Source organism: Pagrus pagrus, assembly GCF_965226575.1.
Source record: "Pagrus pagrus genome assembly, chromosome: 7".
In the NCBI taxonomy this organism is placed as follows: Eukaryota; Metazoa; Chordata; class Actinopteri; order Spariformes; family Sparidae; genus Pagrus; species Pagrus pagrus.
In genome coordinates, this window is record NC_140191.1 from 15239010 (window position 1) to 15263937 (window position 24928).

Below are 24928 nucleotides of genomic sequence, written 5' to 3' on the forward strand. Positions count from 1 at the left end.
TCCTAATATAGACATATTAAGAGAATATGTTGACATTTAAGCATCACAATCAACAATGATTAGTTGATTTGACACCAGCTGGTGTTGCATTTTTAACGGTTTATCCAAAAAGGTGTCAGAAAACCAAGATTCATTATATGTAATATACTGCATGCTCCCAAAAACAGAGTTAGAAAGTCATTCGGCCATTAATTGTTATAAAATTCACGCAAAAGATGTACACATGTGGTGACTCTTTTGCTGTTTACAACATCTTTTTTCTCATTTCAACATTTATAGCGCTTCTTTTCAGCGTACAAAGACAGCGTCAATGATACAAACAAAACACAGCAGCCACAAGAACTAAACATCTGGCTCAGATGAAAGACACATTAGTACAATGCACATAGTACATAATATAGCACATGACATACTCAGAGATAAGTACACTTACATAAATACACTGTGTACGTATGAATGTGAATATATCATAGCATATGTAAACATATATTTGTCGTATATAAACATTCAGGCCCATTACAGTAGACAGTGATGCAACAAACAAACATCTGGAGTAAAAGAAGGGAACATTTTTAAAGAAGTAAATAAATAAACTTATTTATAATTTTAATATAATAGGCAGTGAAAGTGAACAGTGTACCTCATAATCTATAAAAAATCAGTTCTTCAGTTTGAATCATTACAGTTTATCATTCCTCGATCACAATATTTTAAATGTTTTGACCAGTTCACATGTGTATGTAAAATAGCATCCATCTTTACATTTAAATCTTTATGACGATTTCACTGAGTTGCTAAGTTGCATTATGGGTAATGTAGGCAGCAGGTTTTGAAAAGCAGTCCACTGGTCTAGCATTGCACGCCTAAAACTGTTGGACTCATTGTGGACAGTTTAAAAACAAATTATCAAAATCGATACAGCACACTTGGTGCCTACATTACCCACAATGCAACTTAGCCACTGAGTGACATCACTGGAGGCGATTCATCAGATTACATGCAGCTTCTTTTGGAGCCACAAAAGGCTTTATACAACTTTTTCACATATTCATTAGTACTCTCCAAGGCCTGTAAACACACTTTAATGTGTAGAATTGGTGAAGTTATCCTTTTTTTAACATTGCAGTTAAAGTGCAGAGGAAGTGAACCCAACATTTTGTAGATCTCTGTGTGTTTGTTTCCAGAGATGTGACTCATAAAATTATAATTTTGTCTTCTGAAAACTAAAATGATGTACTCTGCTTTAAAAGTTCACAAACTGTTGCCTTGGAAATGAAACTGATCTTATTCTGCGGGGTTAAAAACAAATTCATCAAATAATATTACAGTGTTCTCTAAATACTGGAAGCCTGACAGGTTTTGACTGCCCCTATAATGATGAATAACTTTAAATGAATGAGGTGTTAAGTTTCCCCGGTTGCAATAATGTTTATGTGGGATGATTTTATTACACATCCTGCGTCTTAATCCCACTGAATTCCATAAGCAAATGTCACTCAGGCTGCTTTTACGAACTTGTCCTGGAAAAACATGTGCTCTGCAGCGGAAATGAGACGTGTAACTGACCAAAATGTTATGAAGAGAAGATTATTTCCAGTAAACTGACTGGATGTCACCTATAAACCAAATACACCCACGGTTCTGGGAGCCTACAGTGTGTCAGTGTGGTGACGGTCAGAGAGAGATGTTGAGTTACGGTAAAGCCTCTTTCCTCTTCTCTGTGACTCTCTGTGACATAACAGAGTAACTGGGATAAAAACAAATAGTCCTCTTAATTATAAAAGAAAAGGAATATAATTCAGACTTCATTTTCCCCCAGGAAATAAGTAGATTTTTTATACAAACAGGTATTTTTGCAATTAACGGCAGGATACTATCAATAATCTTGCATCAGGGTCTTTGCCAGATTTTCCTGCCAATGTCCTTATCTCCAGCAGACTGAGACAGTTTTCTGTTTGATTTATACTCAGATTTAAAACAGGTCTGCATTGTTCTTAAAACACACAAAAAAATGTAACTGTGATAGTTAGAACTTTGTGGTTAGCCTATATCAGCTAAGTAAACAGACAAAACAATCATTTAAATCTTTGCTTTTCTTTATATTTGGGGATTTGAAACTTTATAAAACTGGTTAAAAATGGATGAATTGCTGGATGAAATTGAACAATGATTTCAAAGTCACTATTATGTAACCACATAAATTAAAATCCTATTCTATGGACCCCCTACACAAACTACTAAACCGAGATAAATCATTAAATATGTGCCAAGGCCCTCACAAAAAGGATAATGAAGAGGCCATTAAATAAAATTGATTGTAAAAGAGTAAAATCACTTTAATTTAAATCCCCAATATTAAGCATTGAGGCTATAAACTCAATATAAACATTTCATTCATTGTTATAACACTGTATAATGTAGTTGTAAGTAGATACAAAGAGACACATTTTGAAATGCCATGTATGTGCAATATTTGTCAGCAATTATAACACCTCTCAGAAAGACAGACACTTAGTTGTCGGTGTATTAGGCACAAATACTGTCATTAAATTAATGCAGTCTTATGCAACAGCCTGGAGGTAAATCCTTCCTTTATGAAGTTATAATGTTCAGTGTCTGATTCAAGTCTTTCACAGATGTAACTGTATGGAGGCTGCAGGCATTTCTATTATTTTGTCCACCCCATCAACAGTGGTAGACTAAAGGAACTTTAAACTTTTTAACCATCTGATTGGAGGTTAACTGAAAAGCATAAAGCAGTATGTATAAAACTAACAACATGTTTTGATTTATTCAGATATATTTTGTCTATTTGACACTTTGGCCTGTGTGATACTGCAGCACCACCTAGTGGCAGTCAACTGTCTCTGCCTGTCTCAAACATCTGTGTAAGTGTAGGAGGAAGTTCTCTGATCATTTACTCAAGTAGAAATACTACACAGGTAAAATATTTCATTGCAGGTAAAAGTCCTGCATTGAGAAAGTATTTCCAGGGGAATCTTCCACCAAAGCAAAAGTACTCAGTGCAGATTAGTGCTCCCTGTGAGTGTTATGCTATCATATATCATATAGCTGAAACAAGGAGATGTACTTCAACAACCAATCAACTATCAAAAGTCATTGATTTTTGACAAGTACTTGAGTAAAAGTCTTAAAGTATCCAATATTAAATGTACTTAAGTATCAAAAGTACAAGTAAAAGTAAAATATTTTATGTTTATACTTTATGCTGTGGGTCGACTTATTATTGGCCTGTCTGATTATTGGATCCAATAATCATAATGTTTCTGATTATCAGAATCAGTGTGTTTTTTTTTATTCGATTGTGGATAAAATAAATTAATTTAAAAATGTACTACTTCGGCTCTGATGCAGCAGTAATCAGCTAAGTAATTAGTAACTAAAGCTTTCAAGTAAGTGTAGTGAGTAAAAACTAAAATATTCACCTCAAAAATGTAGCGCAGTGGAAGTATAAAGTGGCAGAAGGACCTCAAAATTGTACTTAAGTTCAGTACTCAAGTAGATGTACTTAGGTACATTCTGTCACTGCTCAAGTACGACTTTTGGGTACTTGTCACAACAGCGAGAATGCGTCATATTTAAAAGCTCTTGATATATTCTCCATCTAAAATCTCACTCTGAAAATTTGTATTAACTAAAGCTGTGAAGTGAAAGGTACAATTTACCTCCATATGAAATGGAAATACTCAGGAAAAGTACCTTAAAATTGTACTCAAGAACTTGACCACAGTTTCAGTCACATTTGCAGCCTGAAACATGCTGACGTTCCAGCTGATTGTAGGTAAGAGGGACGTCCTGCTGCATTCAGGGGTGTGGCAGTGCGTTCACTGCTGTCAGCCAAAACACACAACAACAGGAGGCAGTGGTGTGTATTCATGTTTTATTAAACCATTCCATATACAAAACTTAACCCACATAAGTTACAATTTATACATACAACTGTAGATAAAGACGTGTAACATACGGCTAAAGCTGAATAAATAACCTTTAATATTCAAACAGCTTCTTTCAAATTTACATTCCACTCATTCGTTTGGGCTTAAATACACTTGAACACAAAACCAAGAGCCTGCGTATAGTGTTTAACTGGAGAGTGTCATGAGCAATAAAATCATAAACTGTTAGCCACAATGCTAACGATCGGTCAGAAAAACAAGCAAGGCTTTTAACACACGTCCCTTTTAACCCCACAAACCTTGAAACAGAACTACAAATCTTCATTTTATCCAACTCCAATGTCTGTTGATTCAACCCCATCACAGCTGTGACATGTGGTTACAGCTGTGATGGGGTTGAATCAACAGACACCATTGTACCACAATAACAAAGTCATAGTGTCACAGAAAAGCCAGGTACAGATCAGTCTACCTTTAGTGGTGCACAGCGCAAGTCTTTCAGGAGTTCATGACTTGTTAGACTGAGCAGTCTGTAAATATTTGTGTTCCCAACATGTTTGGATGGTGAGCTTTTAAAATGAAGAAATGTTGATTATTCCAATTGTTTCATTTGAGGAATTTTAGAGGATTGAAGTTAAAAGTATCCAGAAAATAGAACAGTTAAAATATTGTGTAACAGGTTTACTTTCCCTCTCTTCTCTACAATATAATCTTGTGAACCCTGAGATTTATCTTGGGACTCACACAGGATGGGAACCACTACACTATGAGCTTAAAGTGTCAACTGTTAACTTTAAGTTTAAGTGTTTACATCCACATCAGATGGATCCAGCTTAAACACGATACGATATGATATCAATTCCTTGGACAATGATTCGATATTTGCTGATATCACAAAGTCTGCCGCAAAACGATAAGACAAAATCATCTGGACATTTAACAATCAGTTAACTACAGGAGAAGCTGTTACTTCTTTATTTTCTAATTGTGGCCATAAAGAGAAAAATAAATTGCTGTAAAAAAAGTTTACTTGAATTGACTCCTCTAGCACAGATAAAACATGGCTAAACAACAAGAAATTTAAAAGATAGCATAAAATTCAGCTCAAAATTAACCGTCAAGTAGACAAAGCAAGGAGGGGCACTTGGAGAGATGTGCAAGGGGAATTTTAAAATAAAGGCACATCTTTAAAATTATGATATTTATCGATGTTTTCACTTTACATAATTGATCGACACCCCTAATGTTCAACAAACGTGGATGCAAACACCTTAAGGCTCAAAGTCAACACTTCAACCTGATGCTGGAGTAAACATCAACATCCAAGAACTCACAGACTGCAGAACAAAACGTGTATATTTGAACAGTACTAAGAATACCTCATATGATGGCACACACAAAGAAATAAAAACAAACGGATGCAACAGTCCTGTGGTAACATCAGCCTCACAAATGCAGAAGTCTGTGCATCTGATTAACAAAACCCCACAGCAGAGAAAGATAGTGCAGAGTTATAATGGTACAGCCCAGTTAGATTCCATATCAGGAGAGCAGGTCGAGTCAGTGCTGCATCAACAAAGGCCTCTTTACTTGTAAAGTCCCAACCTTCGCCCTCTTTGGAATTTCTTTCATTTCAACCCCGCTGAGGCTTTCAGCGGACGAGGAGGTTGAATCTTTTGGCACAAGAATCAGTTTGTAACAGCACGCAGAGAAGTGTGTATGAAACGGTTGACCGAGGTTATTGGCAGCATAAATAACATGTGTTATATAAGAGACGATCCAGTGTTTAACAAGGATCTTCTCACTTCATAAAGACCTGGATCTTGTTTTGCGCTTCACAAATTCTTTAGATAAATAGAGTTAAAACAATCCATTGAGACTGCTGGACAGATAATTTCTTGACATGGCCTGTTTGTCCACAGAGTGTGCTTGTGTGTAGTCCTACAGTACAGTTACACAAGTGTGCATGTGTGTACTCCGCAGCGTAACATCAGTGAATGGCTTTTGTGCAGCTCAGGACTGCCCCTCCGGTCTCTGTGCTCCGATCACATGAGGGTTGAACTGAGAGATGATGATGGTGATGTCATCACGGTACATGCGAGCCAGCTCCTCGGGCAGCGACAGCATTTTCGACAGCCTCTCGTGGTCGACCGTGCCGAACTCGTTGTTCCCCACCGCGTGGCGCATCAGGTGGGTCGCCGAGTTCTGATCCTCAAAAGCTGAAGATACGCGAGCCTTTCTCTCTTCCAGCAGCCCCTGCATCTGTCCCAGGGTGACCCTGTAGCCCCCGACTGTGAGGGGCTGGCGCTGGTGCATCCCTGTCAAATACTCCCCAACAATGCGAACCACTTCCTGTCTGTGTAGGGTCTCCCAGAGGCCGTCAGAGCCAATCACCTGCAGGGACAGAGACACATCAGATAAGCTAAGTCACTCACGTAGTGACTGAAGTTGTCATGGCCACAGTGAGATCAGCAAATGAGATTTACTGAAAAAACACTGCAACTAGGAACGATTATGCAAAACTATGTTCTTCACAAACACAACTTTTGTCTTCAGGTCACAGAGTTCTCATTCCAAACCAACCTCAGAAATCAAGACGTCAGCCACCATGAATAATCAGGAGCCCGGCAACAAGAAAATATAAGAAAGGCCGCTCTGTTTCCAAAGAGAATGTTTCTTTTTCTAGAAAACCATCTTTGTTGAACATAACGGTACAGACACCAGCATGAAGCCTCAGCCAAGAGTTTCATTTTGTAATTTGGCCAGATCTCAGATTTAATTTGCTTTGCCATCAGCCAGTGCACTTAACGTTTCCCATCTAAGAGTGAGAAGCCAGATCTATAATGTGTCCCAATATCCTTCTAGCAGTTTGCAGAGGGGAGAAATCTCCTCCTCTGATTTGCCGCCTGAATTTTGATTAAATCAGCGTATTAAACATGTCTGAGTTGTACACATTTACGGCAGATGTTACCCTTTGATGAAACAGCTGTCATCTCACAGCTTTACAGGTGAGATTAAGAATGGGGAATATATACAGAGCTTTTTCTGTTGGATTACATGATATATTGATGAAGTTCTCATCAACTGTCATTCAAGAAGTGCTTCAACTTTGTTTTGTCAGCACTGAGTTTGAAAGGAAGACTGAAATTAAAGATGCTGCTACTTTCTACTGTCCCGTTTTCTGGCGTGTTTGTGACATTGAGCGTTAACACAAAACAGAATTATTAGAATAAAATACAGAAAAAAACTTGTCTACTGGCAATAGGACAGGAGTCAACTGCCCTACTTTGGCAGGTTTACACACGTTGAAAACATCCGTATAAAATGTTGTTTCAGTGATGAAACTGTGCCTTCTTTCTCACCATGAAGCGATCCTGTGGCCTCAGTTTGTGGTACGTGATCTCGGGCTCGGCGGTCAGGTAGGGCGGTGTGTGATAGTTTGGAGGGATAAACTTGGTGTGTTCGTTTTCATGGAGCTGATCAGGACCGGACTCCAACACACGCTTCTGCAGTTCAATACTCCACTTGAACTTCACATCGCCGAATGCACGGAAAGGCATGAGGAGGCCAAGCAACCGGTCCTGACAAAGAAGATGACAGAAGGAGACTTGTTTAAATAAATGCCTTCACAACAGTCACACAGAGCAAATTAGTAGAAGTAGTACCTGTCGTATGACCGTCTTCCTCTCTGATGGAGGGTGTTCGCCCCGTATCCGAGCCATCTCCTCATCATTCTGCGCGCTATGGTCATTAGAGAGTGTGTGAGCGCTGAATGAACCATCCTCCTCCTGCACCCCCAAAACTGCCCGAGCATCTCCTGAATTGGCAATATACCTTTAGTAAGAGAGAAGAAGAAGCAAGGCTGAAATTAGTGTCTTATGTAACACTCTGATACAATGATAGGAATGTGTGTGCATGTTTTTCTTCTCCGTACAGGTCTGATCCATCGATATGAGCCACGCAGGCCGTTGCTCCTGAAAAGGCCACTCTCAGGACCCAGTAGTGCAGGAAAGCGTTCGGGTCTCCGACCTGCAAGGCAAAACAGCACTGTGAGCCCCCAGACAGGACACATGGTTTAGATTACATGGAAAGGCAAGGACACCTGAGCTCCTCTTAAATCCATAAAAGTTTAAATTTGGATGCTCACATTTTTTGCACTGCTGCCATGAGGCAAAGGTGATATTCAATATGTATCCTAATGAGTGACACAGCACTCAGTCCTGCACTCAGAACAAATTGAATGACTTGCGATGATTTGATTCAGACTTAAATGACTGAGAGTCAGTAACAACAGTGATGCTTGAATTCATGCCTGATGATTATCTAGTTGTCGACTGTTACTGTTAAACGTACATGTATATAAACTGCATGCCATGACATATGTGATGCATAGTCACAGTGCACCGCCTTGTGCTAAAGAACACTGCACTGGTTTCCTGTGTGTCAAAGGATAGATTTTAATCACATTACTGACCTATAAAGAACTAAATGGTCTGTTTTATGTTACAAAGTATCCAGACCTCTCCGGTGATCTGGTACAGGTTTACTCAGTGTTCCCAGGATCAAAACCAAGCAAGGTGAAGCAGCTTTTTGTTTGAATGCTCCCCACCCAAAATACCTGATGTCTGCTAAAACTGTCTGCTCATTTATATCAGGGCTTAAACATTACTGTTTACTGTGGCATGCCATGCCGCCTGCAGCCTTTTCTCAAGCAGAGCTCTTTTCCTTGTTGTAATAATCAACCACATACCGAGAAGAAAGAACACAAGCCGCCTGGGCTGTGCCCGCTGCACAATGAGTGTGTGGTTAAGCAAGAGAGAGCACTTCGTATTTGTTGTCAGCTGGGCAGTAATGAACAGTACAGGTCACAGTGTGTTGTTTAATAAATGCAGCAGCTTCTCCAGAGTCAAGATCAGTCTCCCTTGTTGTTTCCCCAACTGCTGGAAAAGTGAAAGCAGTCACCCCTGAAGCCCAGTGGCTAAAACCCGCCGCCTCCATAAAGACAACTGTATATGGTGGAAACGCAATACAGATCTAAGTTCTGGGTATATTAAATCACTGGTTATGTACAGGTTCAAAGCGCACTATACAAAAGAGGAAACAAGGCTTTAGTCAAGTGGCAGATTAAGCCCTGTAAACTTAATTAACATGGATTTTACATTAACTAGTGTCGGTCCAAATGTAAAACAGGTAGACCAATGCTTGACCATATAAGCCCCAGAGCTCTGACTTTAGTTTTTTAAATTAAATTAAATATCCAGCAAAAGTCAAAGATACTCAGACTTTGACTTAAAGGATAAGTACCGTTTTTTACAACCTGGACCTTATTTCTGGCAAAAGATATGGTCATTTACTCACCCAGATAACTTTGGTGTCATTCGGCGTCGTTCGGACGAAATTAGATCCAGTGTAGCGGCGATATATCCATATAATGGGAGTAACGGGGCATCGACACACAGCCTCTATATAACACATTATCTGCCACGAAACTAGTTCATTTCATCAATATTTTGTTATGAAATGCTAGCGCTATTAGCCTCTGAGTCCGGGCTCGTCTATTGTCAACATCCGGGGTCTGTAGGCTGATCTACTACCTCTGACCTGGAAGATGTCGTCTCTGAGCTGCGCGCGCACCCGCGACAGCGCGCCTTGTTTACCTGTAGCTGCTGCTGCTAGTTTGACCCCGGATGTTGATAACGGACGAGCCCGGACTCAGAGGCTAATAGCGCTAGCATATCGTAACAAAATATTGATGAAATTAACTAGTTTCGTGGCAGATAATGCGTTATATAGAGGCTGTGTGTCGCTGCCCCGTCTCTCCCATTATATGGATATATCGCCGCTACACTGGATCTAATTTCGTCCGAACGACGCCGAATGACACCAAAGTTATCTGGGTGAGTAAATGACCATATCTTTTGCCAGAAATAAGGTCCAGGTTGTAAAAAACGGTACTTATCCTTTAAGATTTGACTCTGATGGGCTGACTGTTGTTCAACAGCCAACTTTACTATAAGCTTTTGCTGTAAGTCCTTGAATGCATTCTTTAATCTGCAAAAATGGACTGAGTTCAGTTCAGTTCTGCTACAGCTCAGCAAAGTTTAAGAGAGATGGATGTTTAAGGGTCTCTCTTCGAGAATAACCAGCAGCACATGAAGAAAGCAACCAGTTCCCACCTGAGCCTCCAGGGAGATGTCATTGTCCAGCCTCTTGAAGGCATTCAGCAATGCCTCGCGTGTGTCTGGAACTTCGCCTGGGCTGAAAACGGAGACAGAGCAATCTGTGAGCAGCAGATAGAGAGAAAGCCAGAGGTCGAGAACAGAGACCGACAACAGCACTATTGGCAAAACAACAGATGGGCCAGTGTTGGTGTGGGAGTGTTGCTACAAGGTACAAATGAAATAAGAAACCAGGAAGTCCAGTTTGAGATGTTAGAAGAAGCCAAGAAACTGGGCAGCAATTTATAACTGTTTAAAAAAGGACTGTGCAGACTTTTCTTTTCTTAAGCACACAACAAAATTAATCAGTACAGATATTTTGATGTATCCTCTGCTTTGTTTCCCAGGCCTCACCTGGTGAGATCTATTAACTCCTGCCAGTAGGTTCGGAGGCTGTTGAAGTAGAGGTTCTGAGCCTCCCTGCTGAAGTAGTCATTGGGGTGTTTGTGCCACTGCAGGATGGGACTGAGGGCCCTGCCGGCATCCACCGCTGCTTCCAGCTCACACAGTGTGTTGTGGGGCAGCAGAGACACTGCGATGTAGTAAAACAGCCTCTCACTCAGTGCCTGGCAGAGATGAGGAGAGGTGGAAACTTAAACAGGAGAAAATAATGTCAAAGCAACAGGGTTTAGCTAGAAAAAAAGATATATAATCCTTGGATCAAAAATGTTTCCAAATTAACTACATACACATTGTCTTTTAATCTGTATAAATAACAAACCTGCTTGCTGTTCATACTGTATATAACACAACCTGACCTAGTCTATAGAATATATTATGTGCACACTGTACATATCATAGCTGCACATTACTCACATATCACTGGGCATTTGTTCTTACTGTTTATATGTATATCGCTTTTCTTTTGGGGTGTAAATCCAAGTCACATACCTTCCTACAGGTGCAACAATTAGTCCCTTAAGCTGAAACAAATCCAGTTACCTACGATACTGCACCTAGAATTAGTCCCTTAAGCGATTAGTTGATCAAAAGAAAAATGAAAGCCAACTATTTTGATAATCAGTAATTTTTCAAGCAAAAATGCCAAATATTTGCTGGCCTCAGCTTCTTAAATGTAAGGATTTACCCCTTTTCTTTGTCATTTATGATAGTAAAGGAAAACTTGTTGGATTTTGGACAGGAAAAAGAAGCAATTTGAAGATTTCACTTTGGGCTCTGGGAAATTGCGATGAGCATTTCTTTGACAAAATGTTTGGAAAATGATGGAATGGAAATTAACTACGATCAACTTATCCTGAGTGTTATTATCCTGATATTCAATAAAATCTTATATCCTCCTACCTTGATGTTAAATTTTGTTGTACTGGTATTACCTGTGTGCAATGACTGTTAAGTTGATCTAATTGAATCTAACTACTGACAGATGAGCAGTTTACCAGAGGTTTACAGCCTAGAACTTTACAAAGCATGTTGCATTCAGATTTAGATTACAAATTACAACATAATTCACTTGACAAATTCAGATCAAAGCTCTATTTGATGAAGTAACCCTGTTATCTGTCACTCAAATAATGAAAATAAACACTTACAATTCAATTTTGGAAACATAGTGCTGATAAACAGAGCACTGACACAGTATTAAGTAAATATTACACACCTTATAAAGGGCTTAAGACAAAGTTATCTTGTTGGATTTGAAATGTCTGAGTTTAAACGTCCAATTTTGAAAGTATAGTATCAGCTTTACCTGTGCACAGGCACAGCCAGCATGGCCATCAAACACGCCCAGCAGCATTCCTCTTGTCTGCAGGCATGTAGCTGCACTTCGCCGGTCTTCTATAGGAGCATTGGCTGGCAGCTGATTGCTCTCAAAACCCATCACCGATGACACATTCTTCCCATCAAACTCCGGCACCTAAAACCACAACATGTAGAAATGGTCAAATGAAAACTTAAAAACAACAAAGGCGAGATGTGTTTTCTGTATGCATGAATGACCACACAAACCTTGAAGCTGTACTCGTTGGCTTTTAGGATAGAGTTGACCTGCGGCGGTGTGAGGACGTAGCTGCGGAGCGCTGAGGTTGTCTGGTAGCTTCTTGAGTGCTGGTGGCTCTGCCACATACAAGAGGGCCGTCTTGAGGCAGGTCGGTGTGTGATGGGGCCAAGCTGGGACTTGTGTTGTTGGCATGGTAACAGACTGGAGGCCAAGACCTTGGTGCGGGGCAAACCCCTGAGCAGCTGAGATGTCACAGGCATGGCTGAAGGTGCACTGCAGATACAAAGAGGTCAGAGGCTAAGCAGTCAGAAGGGCAACAGCTGGTTGTGCTTTTATCACGATGCATTCATCTGAAGATAACAGAGTGTACTCTTTATGCACCATTAAGCAAACAATGTGAAAACAGAACGAGACTATGTTGTGAGGTTTAGAAACAAGGACAGGCTGACTGAAGCAGGGCCTTAAATTAGTACCTTAATAACCAACTGACCACACTGGCCAGTAACGGTTGGCATTTAACCGTAACATGTTAATGTTTATTTACAGTCCAATCTTTGGTAATTGCCCTTTTAAAAATTCCTTCTGGCCATCGTTCACATATTTTGCATGTGAGTAATTCAGATTAAATCTGATCAATGGTTTGAACAGGTTGTTGATTAACTGTTCTTTAGCAAAATTCCTCTTTTTGTATCTATTTATCTTGCGTGCACATTCTGTTCAAACATCCTGCTCAGTGTACATTCAGTGAAGAACAGTCAAACCTAGTTACCCACTGTAACTTTGTTAACTGTTGACATGCCACAGCCTCACATGGGGTATTTTGGAGCCTTTTTCAAAAATACAGCAACAGACTGACTTTTGGTTTCAGGACTTTTGACCTGAAGTCTCTAGAAAATATGTTTAAACAGATAGCACCACGTACACGGCTCCAGGGTCGATCAATTAATACTCTGTCAAATCTATATATTATAGAGCCAACTCTATAGTAAGTAGTGTTAACACTAAGTTAAAATTTTCACATTAATTAATGGTTTTTATTATACTCGCACTTTCTAACTTTATTTTGTAAAAAAGAAGTTGAGGTTATCGCAATTTCTTCACTCCCGTTTATCAACCTGACTGCAGCAGCAATCCCGGTGGTGACCTCCATTGCAAGATGTTTATACTGGAGTTAGAGGGGAAATTTATTTTCATTCATGAAGACATTACAGACAAGGACGTTATGTTCTGGACAGTGTTTCGGAGGTTGAGCTCCATTCATTTCCTAGCTGCTCAGTGGTGCATGAAGCCAAAATGGCTCGACTACCTGGCTATAAAATTACCCAGATCTTTTTTGTTTTGTGTGACGACCAACTTCTGGCTAACTTCCAGTTTAGCGCACGGCTAACTCGATAGGGGTAAAAAAAAATATAAAATCTTGCAGCTCTTCTAGATTTTATTGGGCTGGATGGCTTAACTTATGATAGTCAAGGGAGGGGGTTGTGATGCTCAAACAAAATTATCCACCGTTATACAGCTGCTTCTTTCACAATGTTAGATGATGGGAAAAAGTATTTTTGGACCACAGTGCTTCACTTGAAATTTTAATTACACAGTTTGGCAACAAGGAAAATTGGCTTCAAAGCCTGCTGCTCTTCCTGGGGGCTTGATTACAGAGAAAAGCGAGGGAAAGAAGAGAGAGAAACTGAGTCTCTGGTGAGTGCTGAGGTCACTGAGAGTTGACCCTTGGTGAGTGCCGTTGCTTGCTATCAATAGCTTAGGGGTAATTTGGCTGTTTGGGGCGGATAAACACTGCGTGAGTAACACTAATAAAAACAAATGATCCTTCAGTCAATCTTGTTTCTTCGGTGTTGACTGCATCATTAAACAACCAACAGTGCTATTAAAAAATAAATGTGATGTGACTTAGGCTCAAATGTTCACAGACAAGGTCATGTTTTAAAGTTTTATTCATGACAAGTTTATTCTCGTTGCTGATTTCCCTTAAGTAGGCATGGGCAACCAAATGAAACACCGTGCACAAATCAACAAAATATATAACAAAAGGTCTCAGACATTTTAATGCAGAATTTCTACATATTGTATCTTTCAAGGACATTTAACCAAAAAATTTACATAATGTGTTAATAAATTACAATTTAAATGTATTATTGGGTGCACCTGATGAGAGAGTTAGGCTCACCAGTGCAACCAGTGCTAAAAGTTATTCTGGAGCCCTGACGTGCTGGCTCATGTCCTGGCGTTTGGCTTGAGCTGCAGCCCTGCTCTCAGCTTTAGCCCAACTAATAATAGCTTGAGCAAGAATCCCAGGCCTGACATTTAGATCTTGAGAAATGTTCTGTCCGGTCATGACCCAGTGAACTGCGTTCTGGCTGCGTGTCTCCTTATAACCTTTCATCGTTGCGTAATATAAGTAAGTGCATCTCAGCCAGTCCTGAAGATGCAGCAGCAGCAGCAGCAGCAGCAGCTCAGGTTGTGACAGCTCAGGTGAAAATCTACGCTGCTAAAACATGTCAGTGAAAATGTCCAACAAGGCTGTGTTGAAATGAGCTGGTCAGCCAAACATCCTCCCAAAGTCAAACTGGGTATGAGTCAGACGGACCACAGAGGGCCCGTCCCAGCTCTGAGCTCTACAAGAAAGTTGCCATGTTTGTTGACATCACTAGCCTCTCTCTCTCCTAGCTAGCTGCACAGCAAGTCTACAAAAACGTAAGAGCAGTTAGCGGGACTTACGACACAGAGCATCAGTCTCAGAGCCGAAACAGTGCCAAGATATGACATTAACAGATAATGTTAGTTATATAATGAGCACAGTAACCGTCAGTCAGCCAGGCAAAGCAGCCAAAGTCTTGCTAATGACCACCAGCTAGTGGTGCCTGGGTTACACCCATCAACTACCGTCAAACTGGATGCCGCCTGCTCGTGTAAGACATGACGGCACCAGCTGAAAACCTCTAGGTTTAACTGTCGGACAGTGTGACTGCAGAGCAAAATCCAGACTCACCTTAACCGGTGGATGTGAAGAAGTTATTGAAGTTCATAGCTGAGCACCGACCCCTCCGAGCTCTATCATTCTGGAGCGCCTCACCGCAGAGTGAGCGCTGATTGGCTGAGCTCTGACAGCCGCGATGACGTCACGTGAACTCCACACGCACGACAGGGGCCTTTTAAAAATCAGAGAGGTGAGCTCCAGCTTTTATTATCCCACAGGCACATGTTGATGAGGATAGAGAGGTAAATGTTAAGGTGACAAGCTCTCCCTGTAATCTGAAACATTAAGATACATTCTCATTTATACTTTATACCCGTTGAAGGGCACGCTCAATACTGTAATCAATCACAAACACTTAGACTGTTAAATAATGACTAAGCTGGGCAAACAATCCACTTTTGGTAGTAGGACATGTTTGTGTACGTTCTTGCAGAAACAACAAATAGCTGTGAAGGCGGGACAAAGGAGAAAATCTATAGTTTTAACATTGTGGTGCTTTTCAGATGTATAAAACGAGATATAAAAGATGCTCTGTCTTTCTGTTTCAAGCTGACTTGACTTAAACTAAACTCTCTTTTATATATCTATAATTCTATGAGTGCCGATTCAAGAGTCGTAGAGAGAAAAAATTTATGAAATAAAAAAAAAAATTCCAATGTTCATCTTAGTTTTACCGAATATAAGTAACCTTGAATACCAGAACAATTAAAACCCAAATGACAAAACAACTTCAACATTGTCGCATTGCAAGTAACCCACATTATAAGGCCAGTGATCAACACATAACACATTTTGAGACAGCAGCAGTGCACATCATAGTGCCTTTACTGAAGGTATCGTCATTGAAAATGTGCCAATATGAGTGGCCATCAGAGCCCCTATTTCCCAAATTTCTTATGGGGGCCCCAAACATGTGCCTGGTTTGCTTCTCCTGACAGTGCACCTCTGTATCTTGATATAAGAAAAACAATTAAGTAATTTTTACTGCATAAAATAACCCGATAGGAATGTCTGACTACTCTATAAAACATAAAAAGATTAGCAAAAATCATAAAAATACAGTGCTGAAATAAAAGTCTTGGGTCAGTGTTTTGCAACATTTCCCACAATGGATTAACATATCCAGAAATGCTATAATGGCAAAGCCTCTGATGATTGACAAATGTATATAGTCTTCACACACATTCAACTTTCTCTTTATGTTAATTTACATTTTATTAATATCATATTATATAAAATCACATTTTGAGAGGCAACTGTGTGTTATTAAAATGACCTCAAAACAAAACAAGACACAAAACAATACTGTAAAAACACATATCAAAATATTTTAATCAATAAAAACATCAACATCTTTACAAAAATTATGATATTTACATCATGAAACAGCAGTGAAAATACTGTAAATGCAAAGGGAAGTACAAAAAAGAGCTGCAAAAGCTGCGAAACAGTAAACATTTTGTCAGGAAACAACACTGACACTACCAGCTACTTAGTGGGGAATTTCATATCAGGAATCTTTCATCCACCAGAGTCTTGTTGACAAGGTTCTTCCTTCCGAAAGTGTTGCGGATCAAGCGGAATATCTGTAATGAATGAGACAGTTTCCATTAATGTCCTTTCTAGGACATTGAAGGCAACATAATGTATACGCAGCAATTACTGACCATTTGCTGTACGTATGTAAGCACGGCTGCAAGCACAAAACTCTGAGACCCAAGGTCGACGACACAGAAGAACAAAGTGTCAAAGATCAGCAGCGTGGCCTCATTTCCATAAAACAGCACATCACTGAAGGAGTGGGCCTCATCTGCAGTGAGAAAAGCAAACAGACGTTAAACACACACACAAATACTGTCCATACATGACCAATAGAAATGTACAGCCTGTATGGACCAGGAGGTAGTTACCATTGTAGAAGATGCTTTTTTCACTGGGTTCAAGGAACTCCATCCCTATGACCCTCTCAAACATCAGCTTGTCCTTCACTATATAGTCCATGTCAGGGTGAGCCTGAAGAGAATAACGCGACATGAGAGACAGAAAAAGCTTGTCTGTACAAAATCGGGTCAATGTATGTATATACAAATCAGGTCAAGTTGAGCTCTGCTGGGTTCAGTTTACTTGTGTGTGCACATTTGAGCTTACATGGTCTATAATGGATCCCAGGAAGTGGTTCATGGTGTGGTAGCCTCTGGCGTTCTGCTCAAACTGGTTACCCGAGCTTGCATCCATCAGCCGCGTAGGCCCGCTCCTCTGGAGCAGAGGTGACAAGCAACCATTTACATCAAACATTTAAGTTAGATATTAGTTTTCTTGGTTGTATATTTTATAGCTCAATTGAAAAACACAACAGAGAGAGAGAGTACACACCCTGCTGATCGGCTCGCGTATCCTGTCATATTGCGACCGCAGACGGTTGGTAAGAGACACCTGGAAGGTCTGGGTATCTGTGTTGGGAAGCAGACCTCTCTGACCACACAGGGACTCCTTGAGACAGGAAAAGACAGAGAGAAATAAGATGGATGTAATGTGAAATCAATCTGCTACAACCACTAACACAACATGTCGTCTGTCGTTGTACGTACACTTTCTCTCTTCATGTTGTTGTTCATTTCCTCCATGTTTGTATCTGCATGTCCGTGTACTGAACGGCCATGGATGTAGTAGCCAAAACAACGGTGAGATAACAGCAGCATAGAAATCTGTACACGGACACAGACAAAATAGTCTTGTATATAAAACATCCCAAACAGATTAACTGTTTAAAATAGAATAGGCACAATTCTACTTACGTTACTGATGGAGCAGAGATCTACGAACTGACGGATTTTGTCCTCCACAAAGTGCTCGTGAAAAACAGTGAAGTAAATCACCTGTAGGGATAAATAATAAATCTTCACACACCTATTGAATATGTGTCTCATCTTTTAAGGAAGACAGGAAAAGGCTAGAAGTCAAAGGAAAATAAAAAATAAAAATGAACAATGGCAGTTTTACCTGGAGTAGTCCGATGCAGAGCCACAGTGCGGCTGCCACACCGTAGCGCAGGATCAGGCTGTATGAAGGGGTGTATGCCTGTGAGGAGCGCTCTAAAGTTGGCCATGGGTCCCTCAAGGCCAGATTAGAGAAACCCAGCACCTGAACAGTACAGGGTGACATATCAGCAATGTGGAAAGGGGCATAACAAAAGCTGCAATCAAAGAACAGAGTGCAGATGTGAGATGTACTTCAAGAAAGAATAGCACAGCCATGATCTGAAAAGTTGGGCTGATCTTGCGGATGGTCTGGATCTCGTTCCATTCATTGGCCACAAAGTAGGTCCTCCAGATGCTGACTGGAGAGGGCTCGCGTTTCGACTCGCCAGTAGCTGAAATATAATGTAGCAGCAAGTATGGTAAATGGAATAAAACAGTTGGATAATTACTTCTTCTGAAGACTGCAAAATATAAACTCAGAATAAATATGTTTTAACCTTGAACAGTCCTGCTTGGTTTGCTCCGTGGCCTCTCCCAGTCAATAAAGAATATGTCGACTGACACCTGAAGGATCAGCTTGTGGAGAAACTGGACAGCCTGGATACAAATACACAAAATAAACTTTTGTAATTTACCTAATAGGAGAACACCATTAGAAAATAATAGTGCTCAGTAGGTGTCTAACCTTAAGAGCAAAGGCACAACCGATGTATGTCACAAACTGCTCCTCCTGAGCAGGTAGAGGTAACAGCACTGACACAAACTGTTGGGCCTGAACAGACACGTAAACAAATTAATCTCAGAAAGCGGCTGATAATAATTGCGGCTAAATCAATGCATTCAAAAAGAATTACTCATGCAAAGAAGGTAAAGGAGGAAAGAAACTTGCCTTTAGCGTCTAAAGAGTGCAGAAAGAAATAAAAAACAATTAAAAGTCCATGCAAAGATAAGAAAGACACTCTTTGTGTTAGGAAAAAGTGTAATGTTAAATAAAAAAGTGACAGAAAGGAGACCTCGCTGCAGACACTAAAGACCACTCAAGTATGAAAATAATCAATCCTGCAAAAGAATGTCTTGAAGGAATTAGACTAACCTTGTAAAAGATGAGCCAATAAAGTCCAGTTCCCACGGTGACGGTGAAGAAAACATTGGCCAGATCTCCGGCATAAAACAACATGAACTTCAGCATAGTCTGAGTCAGAGGGAGGGAGAGACCAACATCACTCCTGAGCTTTACACCAACATACGGATTGAAGCGCGCTCCAAATTATGACACATTAAAGATGCAATACCTCCGCATCAATGAGCGGAGAGGCGATCCTCCTCTTCCAGCTGACCGTCTTTAGCAGAGAGTAGAGCACGGCAACGCCGCCCATCACACCAAGAGCAGTCTGTGCACACAGATATATCAGAGCCACAGCTGATACCTTGTCACATACACACTCAGTCAGACATGAGCACTTCTCCCTTTTCTCTCATTCATACTTCTACTTACATCTGTCTTCATGCGAGCCTCATTCTGATCCATCTCATACTCCACAGCAAACGTTGTCTAGAGATAGATAAATGAGTTCAACGCGCAAGACAAAAAAAGCTTGTTTGTCCAGATAAATAAAGAGACAGTGACTCATTTCGCCATTTTTTCTTTTGAACAGAAAGCCTACTAATAAATACAATCTTTTGAGATAGAAAATGTGAGCGAAAGGTGAACATTAGGGTCAATGAGGTATAGAACAACTATAAAAAGACGAACATGTGTGTGTGCTCTACTCACAGACACAGTTTTTGAATTGCTATCCATGATGGGAATGTCTCGGTAGGTCACAATCATTAGAGGGGGAAACACTTTTCCTTCCTGGGTGCGTGGAACCAGCTGAAACCTAAACAACACACGCATTTGATGAAAAACTTCTTCACAACAAAATTACAAAAGAAAACTTCCACTTTTTTTGGTTATAAAAGGTTATATGCGCATGGGGAGCCCACCTTATCTTGACACTGCTGGCAACACGGATGACTTTAGGGCTGGAAGTGCTCTTCTCTCTCCCACTCAGTGTGTCAACAAGAAACATACGTCGAGACAGGTACCAGTTCTTCATGCTCTCTGTACAAAAATGAAATATATTCAGAAAATGCAAACACACATACACACGCACCCTTAAAAATTAAAACCTACCTTGGTTGATAAAACGTCCTTTGTATTGCTGGTTATAGACCAGTGTAGGCAGGGGGAGAAGTTTTCTGTTCTCTCCTCCACCGAGGTCCATAAACACATCGTAGAACAACGGCTCGGGATGGGTACGCAACAGCTCTTCTACTGAGTGATCACACTACACACACGCACAAACAGCTTAAACAACAACATAGCAGGAGAGTTTGTGCACCGTCTCTGAGCTGAATGACGGAAGAAACACTCACACTTTGTTTGTAAGCTGTTCCAAAGCTAAAGGCTGCTGCCAATTTGGTGGTTGTTTCTGGACAAAGCTACAACAATGGAAGAGAAGAAGAGATTTGGTGTATTTTACAGCATCCTATATTTTAGTTTATGCTTAGTATGATGACATCGAACAGACACAACTCATGAATTTGTGCTATTAAGATGCAAAATGATGGGCAGCAATGACTGGGTTACAATGCTCTTGTGTATTCAGACTAGATATCAATAGTCATCTGACATCTTACCTGGAGATTTCCTCCTCCTACAGGTTCCCATCTGAGGAACTCTCCTCTGACATTATAGACAGCAGCAAGCAGCTTAATGTCAGTGTTCTGTCAGATAAACAGAATATGTCAATTAAAAGAACATTTTTGTACCATTTCAGGTTTATTGCTCAGTTTGTAGTATTATGAAATCAACAAAGTACTGTCTTATTGTGCTATTCTTTTATGTATATATAAAGATGATCAAAGTCCATCACTTACCTTGTTTCTTCCTCTGAAACTGAATCCAATGGGAACGGGATCGGTCTGAAGTACTCGACTGGCCAGTCCTGGTTCGTCTCCATAGTAAAGCCAAGGCAGATTACCTCTCCTGGTGAAAGAGTAGCCAAAGTGCTTACTGTCCACTGCTGCATAGATAGCACAATATATACATATGTATATGCAATGACAGTGTTGATTACCAGTAGGAAATGTCTTGAGTTGAGCTCAAAGCAGTTCTAGATTTAAAGACGGTGTTAAAGAGACCACAGGCATCGGTGGACACGTCGCTAAAGGAGTGCATGTTCATCACGCACATGTTCCCGAGAGCCTGACATGCTGTCAGATTGGAGAAGACCTGCAACCACATAACATGTTAACGCTCAGCAGCTGAAACACAAACAAAATGTTACTAATATTATGGTAAAACTATCATTATGAGCTATAATCTCAGTGCACCGCGTTGTTTCAACAAGGATACTGGTGCATATTTACATTACATGTGCATTTAGGCATAAATTATAGTTAAAATTTCAATGGTTATATGGAATGTCAAATATCCTTCGGATCTGATGAGCACATCTCTTGTGGCAGTGTGTGGCTGCGTCCAGAACTGACTTCCTGCGATGTTAGATAAAAGACAAGGAAAACTGAAATTACAAGGCAGGCTGCTGACGAGGAGTATAGGTTTTTGACGAACCAGGCGGACTGGAGGCTGAACTTCTGCGGGTGTGAGCAGAACAGAAAACACAAATCAGAATAAAATAAAATAAACAAAAATAAAGTGAGCAAGTAAGAGAGATTAGAAGGAGACTCACTAATTGAGCGTAGTTAACACTGGGATTCACATTGGTGGAGAGGCTGCCTGGAGGGAAACATAATCCTCCTGCCTGGAAAATCACATACATATATACTACAGTATGAGTTGCATATATACTATGAGTCTGTTACTGAATGGTGTAAGTATGATGTGGCTGGAGTAAGGTACAAAGGTACAAAGGTCAGCAGAACTCACCAGCACATTAGGAGGGTCACACACACAGGAGTTGTTCATGAAGGTGGCCTGACATCTCTCACACCTGAAAGACAATTTTGGAGACTGTTCCAGCCCTGATATAACGTACGCAGAAAACCTTCATACACATTATGATAGCACTTCACCAGTGGCAATAAGAAAAAGTAAACATGCATAAGCCATTTGTCAGAAAAAACAAATGTGATGGAATGAATGAAATCTGTCCTGGGTTAGTGTTTGTGAGAGGCACAGAGGGAGGAAGACAGAGAAGATACACTGTAGATATGAACATGTGTTTCTACAAACCACAGATACGTTAAATTTGTAGGTTTAATACGCATCATATTACGTTCAGATCGAAACCATATAAGGTGACTTTTATGTCAGGGGGAGGTGAGGATGGTGTTGGTAGAGATCTAGGTGAGACAGCTGCTAAGCAAGAGGCCAATTTTTGACACAGTTTCAACATTTTGAGTTTCAACATGTGCAAACACAAAAGTGAATTCCAATAAAGAGAGAGTGTCTCATTCAGCCAGTATAGGAAGACATTTCTGCATTTAATTTGAGTCAATGGGTCAAATGACCTGGAAGCTATTGAAAGAAAAATGCTAATATTTTCATAAAAAATGCAGATTTTCCATTTAAATATTCATGAAAAATACAAGTACCACTAATATCCAATAAAAACAGGTGTGTCTCATTCAACCAGTATAGGAAGACATTTTGGCATTGATTAGGAGTCAATGGGTCAAATGACCTGGAAGCTATTGAAAAAATCGGCCGATATTTTAAAGAAAAATTGTGATTTATCTTTAAAATATTCATGAAAAAAATTAATTTAGCTAAAATCCAATAAAAACAGGTGTGTCTCATTCAACCAGTATAGGTAGACATTTTGGCATTGAGTTTGAGTGCGACAGACCTGGTCAGCCATCTTTTTCTAACCTGAAGCAAGTTTTTTTTGTGCCTAAACCTAACCAGACCATAAGCCTGGCGTAAACATAACAAAAATTGAACATAAAGAAACATGATGATGAACATGATGGCATGAGGGATGAAACCATAACAGCCATTCATATTCAACATTTTAAAACCCTGATATGCTGTGAATCAACTAACCTGTTAAAGGAATATTTTAGTATTGAGAATGTCCCCCCGTAAGTGTCAAGATTATATAATTTCTAAAAGGTATTACCTCAGGTCTCGGTCAACTTCTTGAGGTTGAATGTTAATGAAACAGCTGGATGTATCAGTGTTTGTACTGTATTGATACATACCTGTCTCCACTGCTGTTTGGTACAGACAAAGCAGGGGCATTTCCATTACACGTTTCACACCTGGCCTCTTCCAAAAGGCTTCCATCGACATCTCTTTCCACTGGAAAGCACGATGCATATTCAGTCAGTTATACAGAAAATACAGAATGACCTATGCTTTTGCTTCATTGTTAATTGTCATCCTGTGATCTGTGACTCACCCAGGATGTTGCCTTGTGGGCACTTGCACTCCCCCTCATCACTGAGACTGCCTGGACAGCGAATACAACCAAACCCACCTTTAGTTACTGCCTGTAAAGAAAGACAATATTTCAGGCAAAGTATTGTCACAAATGGTAACAGGGGTTGTATGTGAGATGCATTATTTACAGTTTAAAATGAGAAAATAAAGACATTGAAGGTATTATATTCCACATACGGGCTTGTCAGTGGGACATTGTTGACAGGTGATGGATGCCTTATCAGTGATGAGAGTTTGGTACCCGGTTTTGCAGATGCAGCTCAGTCCTGGGAAAAAAAAGAGTAGAATGATTAAACTCTCCAAGATATTGAATATTTACTAACACATGTGGGAATATAATATAGCGTATTATATTATCAATATACGGAGTTGATTGAGACCTAGGCTACTATATACCTGGAGTACCAACTCCTGATTGCAGGTACTGACTGAATCCAAACGGCACATTGTGGCTTCTGCTGTATTTCCCCCTTTAACGGTCACGTAAGCTATCCAACCAGGTTTTAACTTTATATTCAAAGTATCTCAGCCATTTAACCTACCTAACTTATTTAGCTAACAGTTAGCCGGCTCATTGTGGTTTCTTTGCGTTGTACATTACAGTTGAAGTTAATTATTTTAAAAGTAAGACTACTGCCACTTTCTGTGAGCAGAGTAGCGCCAGTAACTCAAGTCCATGTGTTGTTGTGGTGGTTTGTTACCGACCTGTTGTGCTCCGTCGCTGGTTTGGACCGCAGCTCACACACGAGAGACTCGAGATATCGAAGAATTGTTCCACACTGCAGTTTGAAGGAGCCTTAAAGGGGATGATAAACTGCTGACAGTGAAGTAGATCAGTGTATATTAAGATAAACAACGTTAGAGGCACTTTGTATCTGCTAACCACGAACGGCAGCGTCCCCGTCGCCATGGTAAACAACGGTCTTTTTTTTTTTTTTTTTTACCCACAATCCCCTTCATCCTGCGTGATGACGTTGCAGCTAAACTTATGTGTGCGTCGCAAAAAAAATTGAATAATGGTCGATTTAGTTGTAATTTCATTGCAAATATCCAAATAATTACAACTTTAAACAAAGAAAATGTACGTTAAGGATATTTTTAACTTAATATTTAATTGGAAATTATGAAATAACCACTTTTTATTACACAACTAAATCTTCATCACTGTAGTAGTCACCAGAAGCAAATGGCCACAGTGTGCTGTATGTACTTTGTCAACACTGACTTGACCTATTACCTCTGAATTATGACTTAATCGTGTCTAACAAGGAACTCATTCACGTAAAAAGGCAGCATCCTAACAACATCATTAGTTCCCTTCCACTTAAAGCACCACCAATCCAATTAGAGCACACCTCATCCTTTGTTGTGGGCTCCCAATTTACCACAATCCCATTTGTACACAGTTATA

At 40.1% G+C, this 24928-nt stretch overlaps 2 protein-coding genes across 2 annotated transcripts; both read right to left on the bottom strand.

Moving 5' to 3' along the window:
- Positions 1 to 3887: 3887 nt before the first annotated feature.
- pdp1 (pyruvate dehydrogenase phosphatase catalytic subunit 1) lies at positions 3888 to 15193 on the bottom strand. Its single transcript, XM_084357752.1, has 9 exons — positions 15100 to 15193; positions 12104 to 12368; positions 11844 to 12011; positions 10490 to 10701; positions 10094 to 10175; positions 7852 to 7946; positions 7583 to 7751; positions 7280 to 7498; positions 3888 to 6311 (listed from the first exon to the last, which is right to left on the bottom strand). The coding sequence occupies exons 2-9, from the start codon at positions 12353 to 12355 to the stop codon at positions 5931 to 5933; spliced, it is 1578 nt and encodes a 525-aa protein (XP_084213878.1). The 5' UTR covers positions 12356 to 12368; positions 15100 to 15193; the 3' UTR covers positions 3888 to 5930.
- A 1202-nt stretch (positions 15194 to 16395) lies between these two features.
- Positions 16396 to 24445, bottom strand: tmem67 (transmembrane protein 67). The gene is made up of 28 exons (XM_084358556.1): positions 24223 to 24445; positions 23695 to 23783; positions 23477 to 23567; positions 23277 to 23376; positions 22000 to 22063; positions 21803 to 21874; positions 21645 to 21707; positions 21188 to 21342; positions 20988 to 21096; positions 20748 to 20834; positions 20484 to 20549; positions 20242 to 20395; positions 20052 to 20169; positions 19840 to 19945; positions 19561 to 19617; positions 19358 to 19456; positions 19159 to 19257; positions 18751 to 18837; positions 18563 to 18662; positions 18318 to 18457; positions 18088 to 18228; positions 17883 to 17963; positions 17676 to 17792; positions 17461 to 17577; positions 17236 to 17343; positions 16998 to 17100; positions 16755 to 16897; positions 16396 to 16673 (listed from the first exon to the last, which is right to left on the bottom strand). Exons 1-28 carry the CDS (start codon positions 24425 to 24427, stop codon positions 16593 to 16595), a joined length of 2952 nt encoding a protein of 983 aa, XP_084214682.1. The 5' UTR covers positions 24428 to 24445; the 3' UTR covers positions 16396 to 16592.
- Positions 24446 to 24928: the final 483 nt, after the last annotated feature.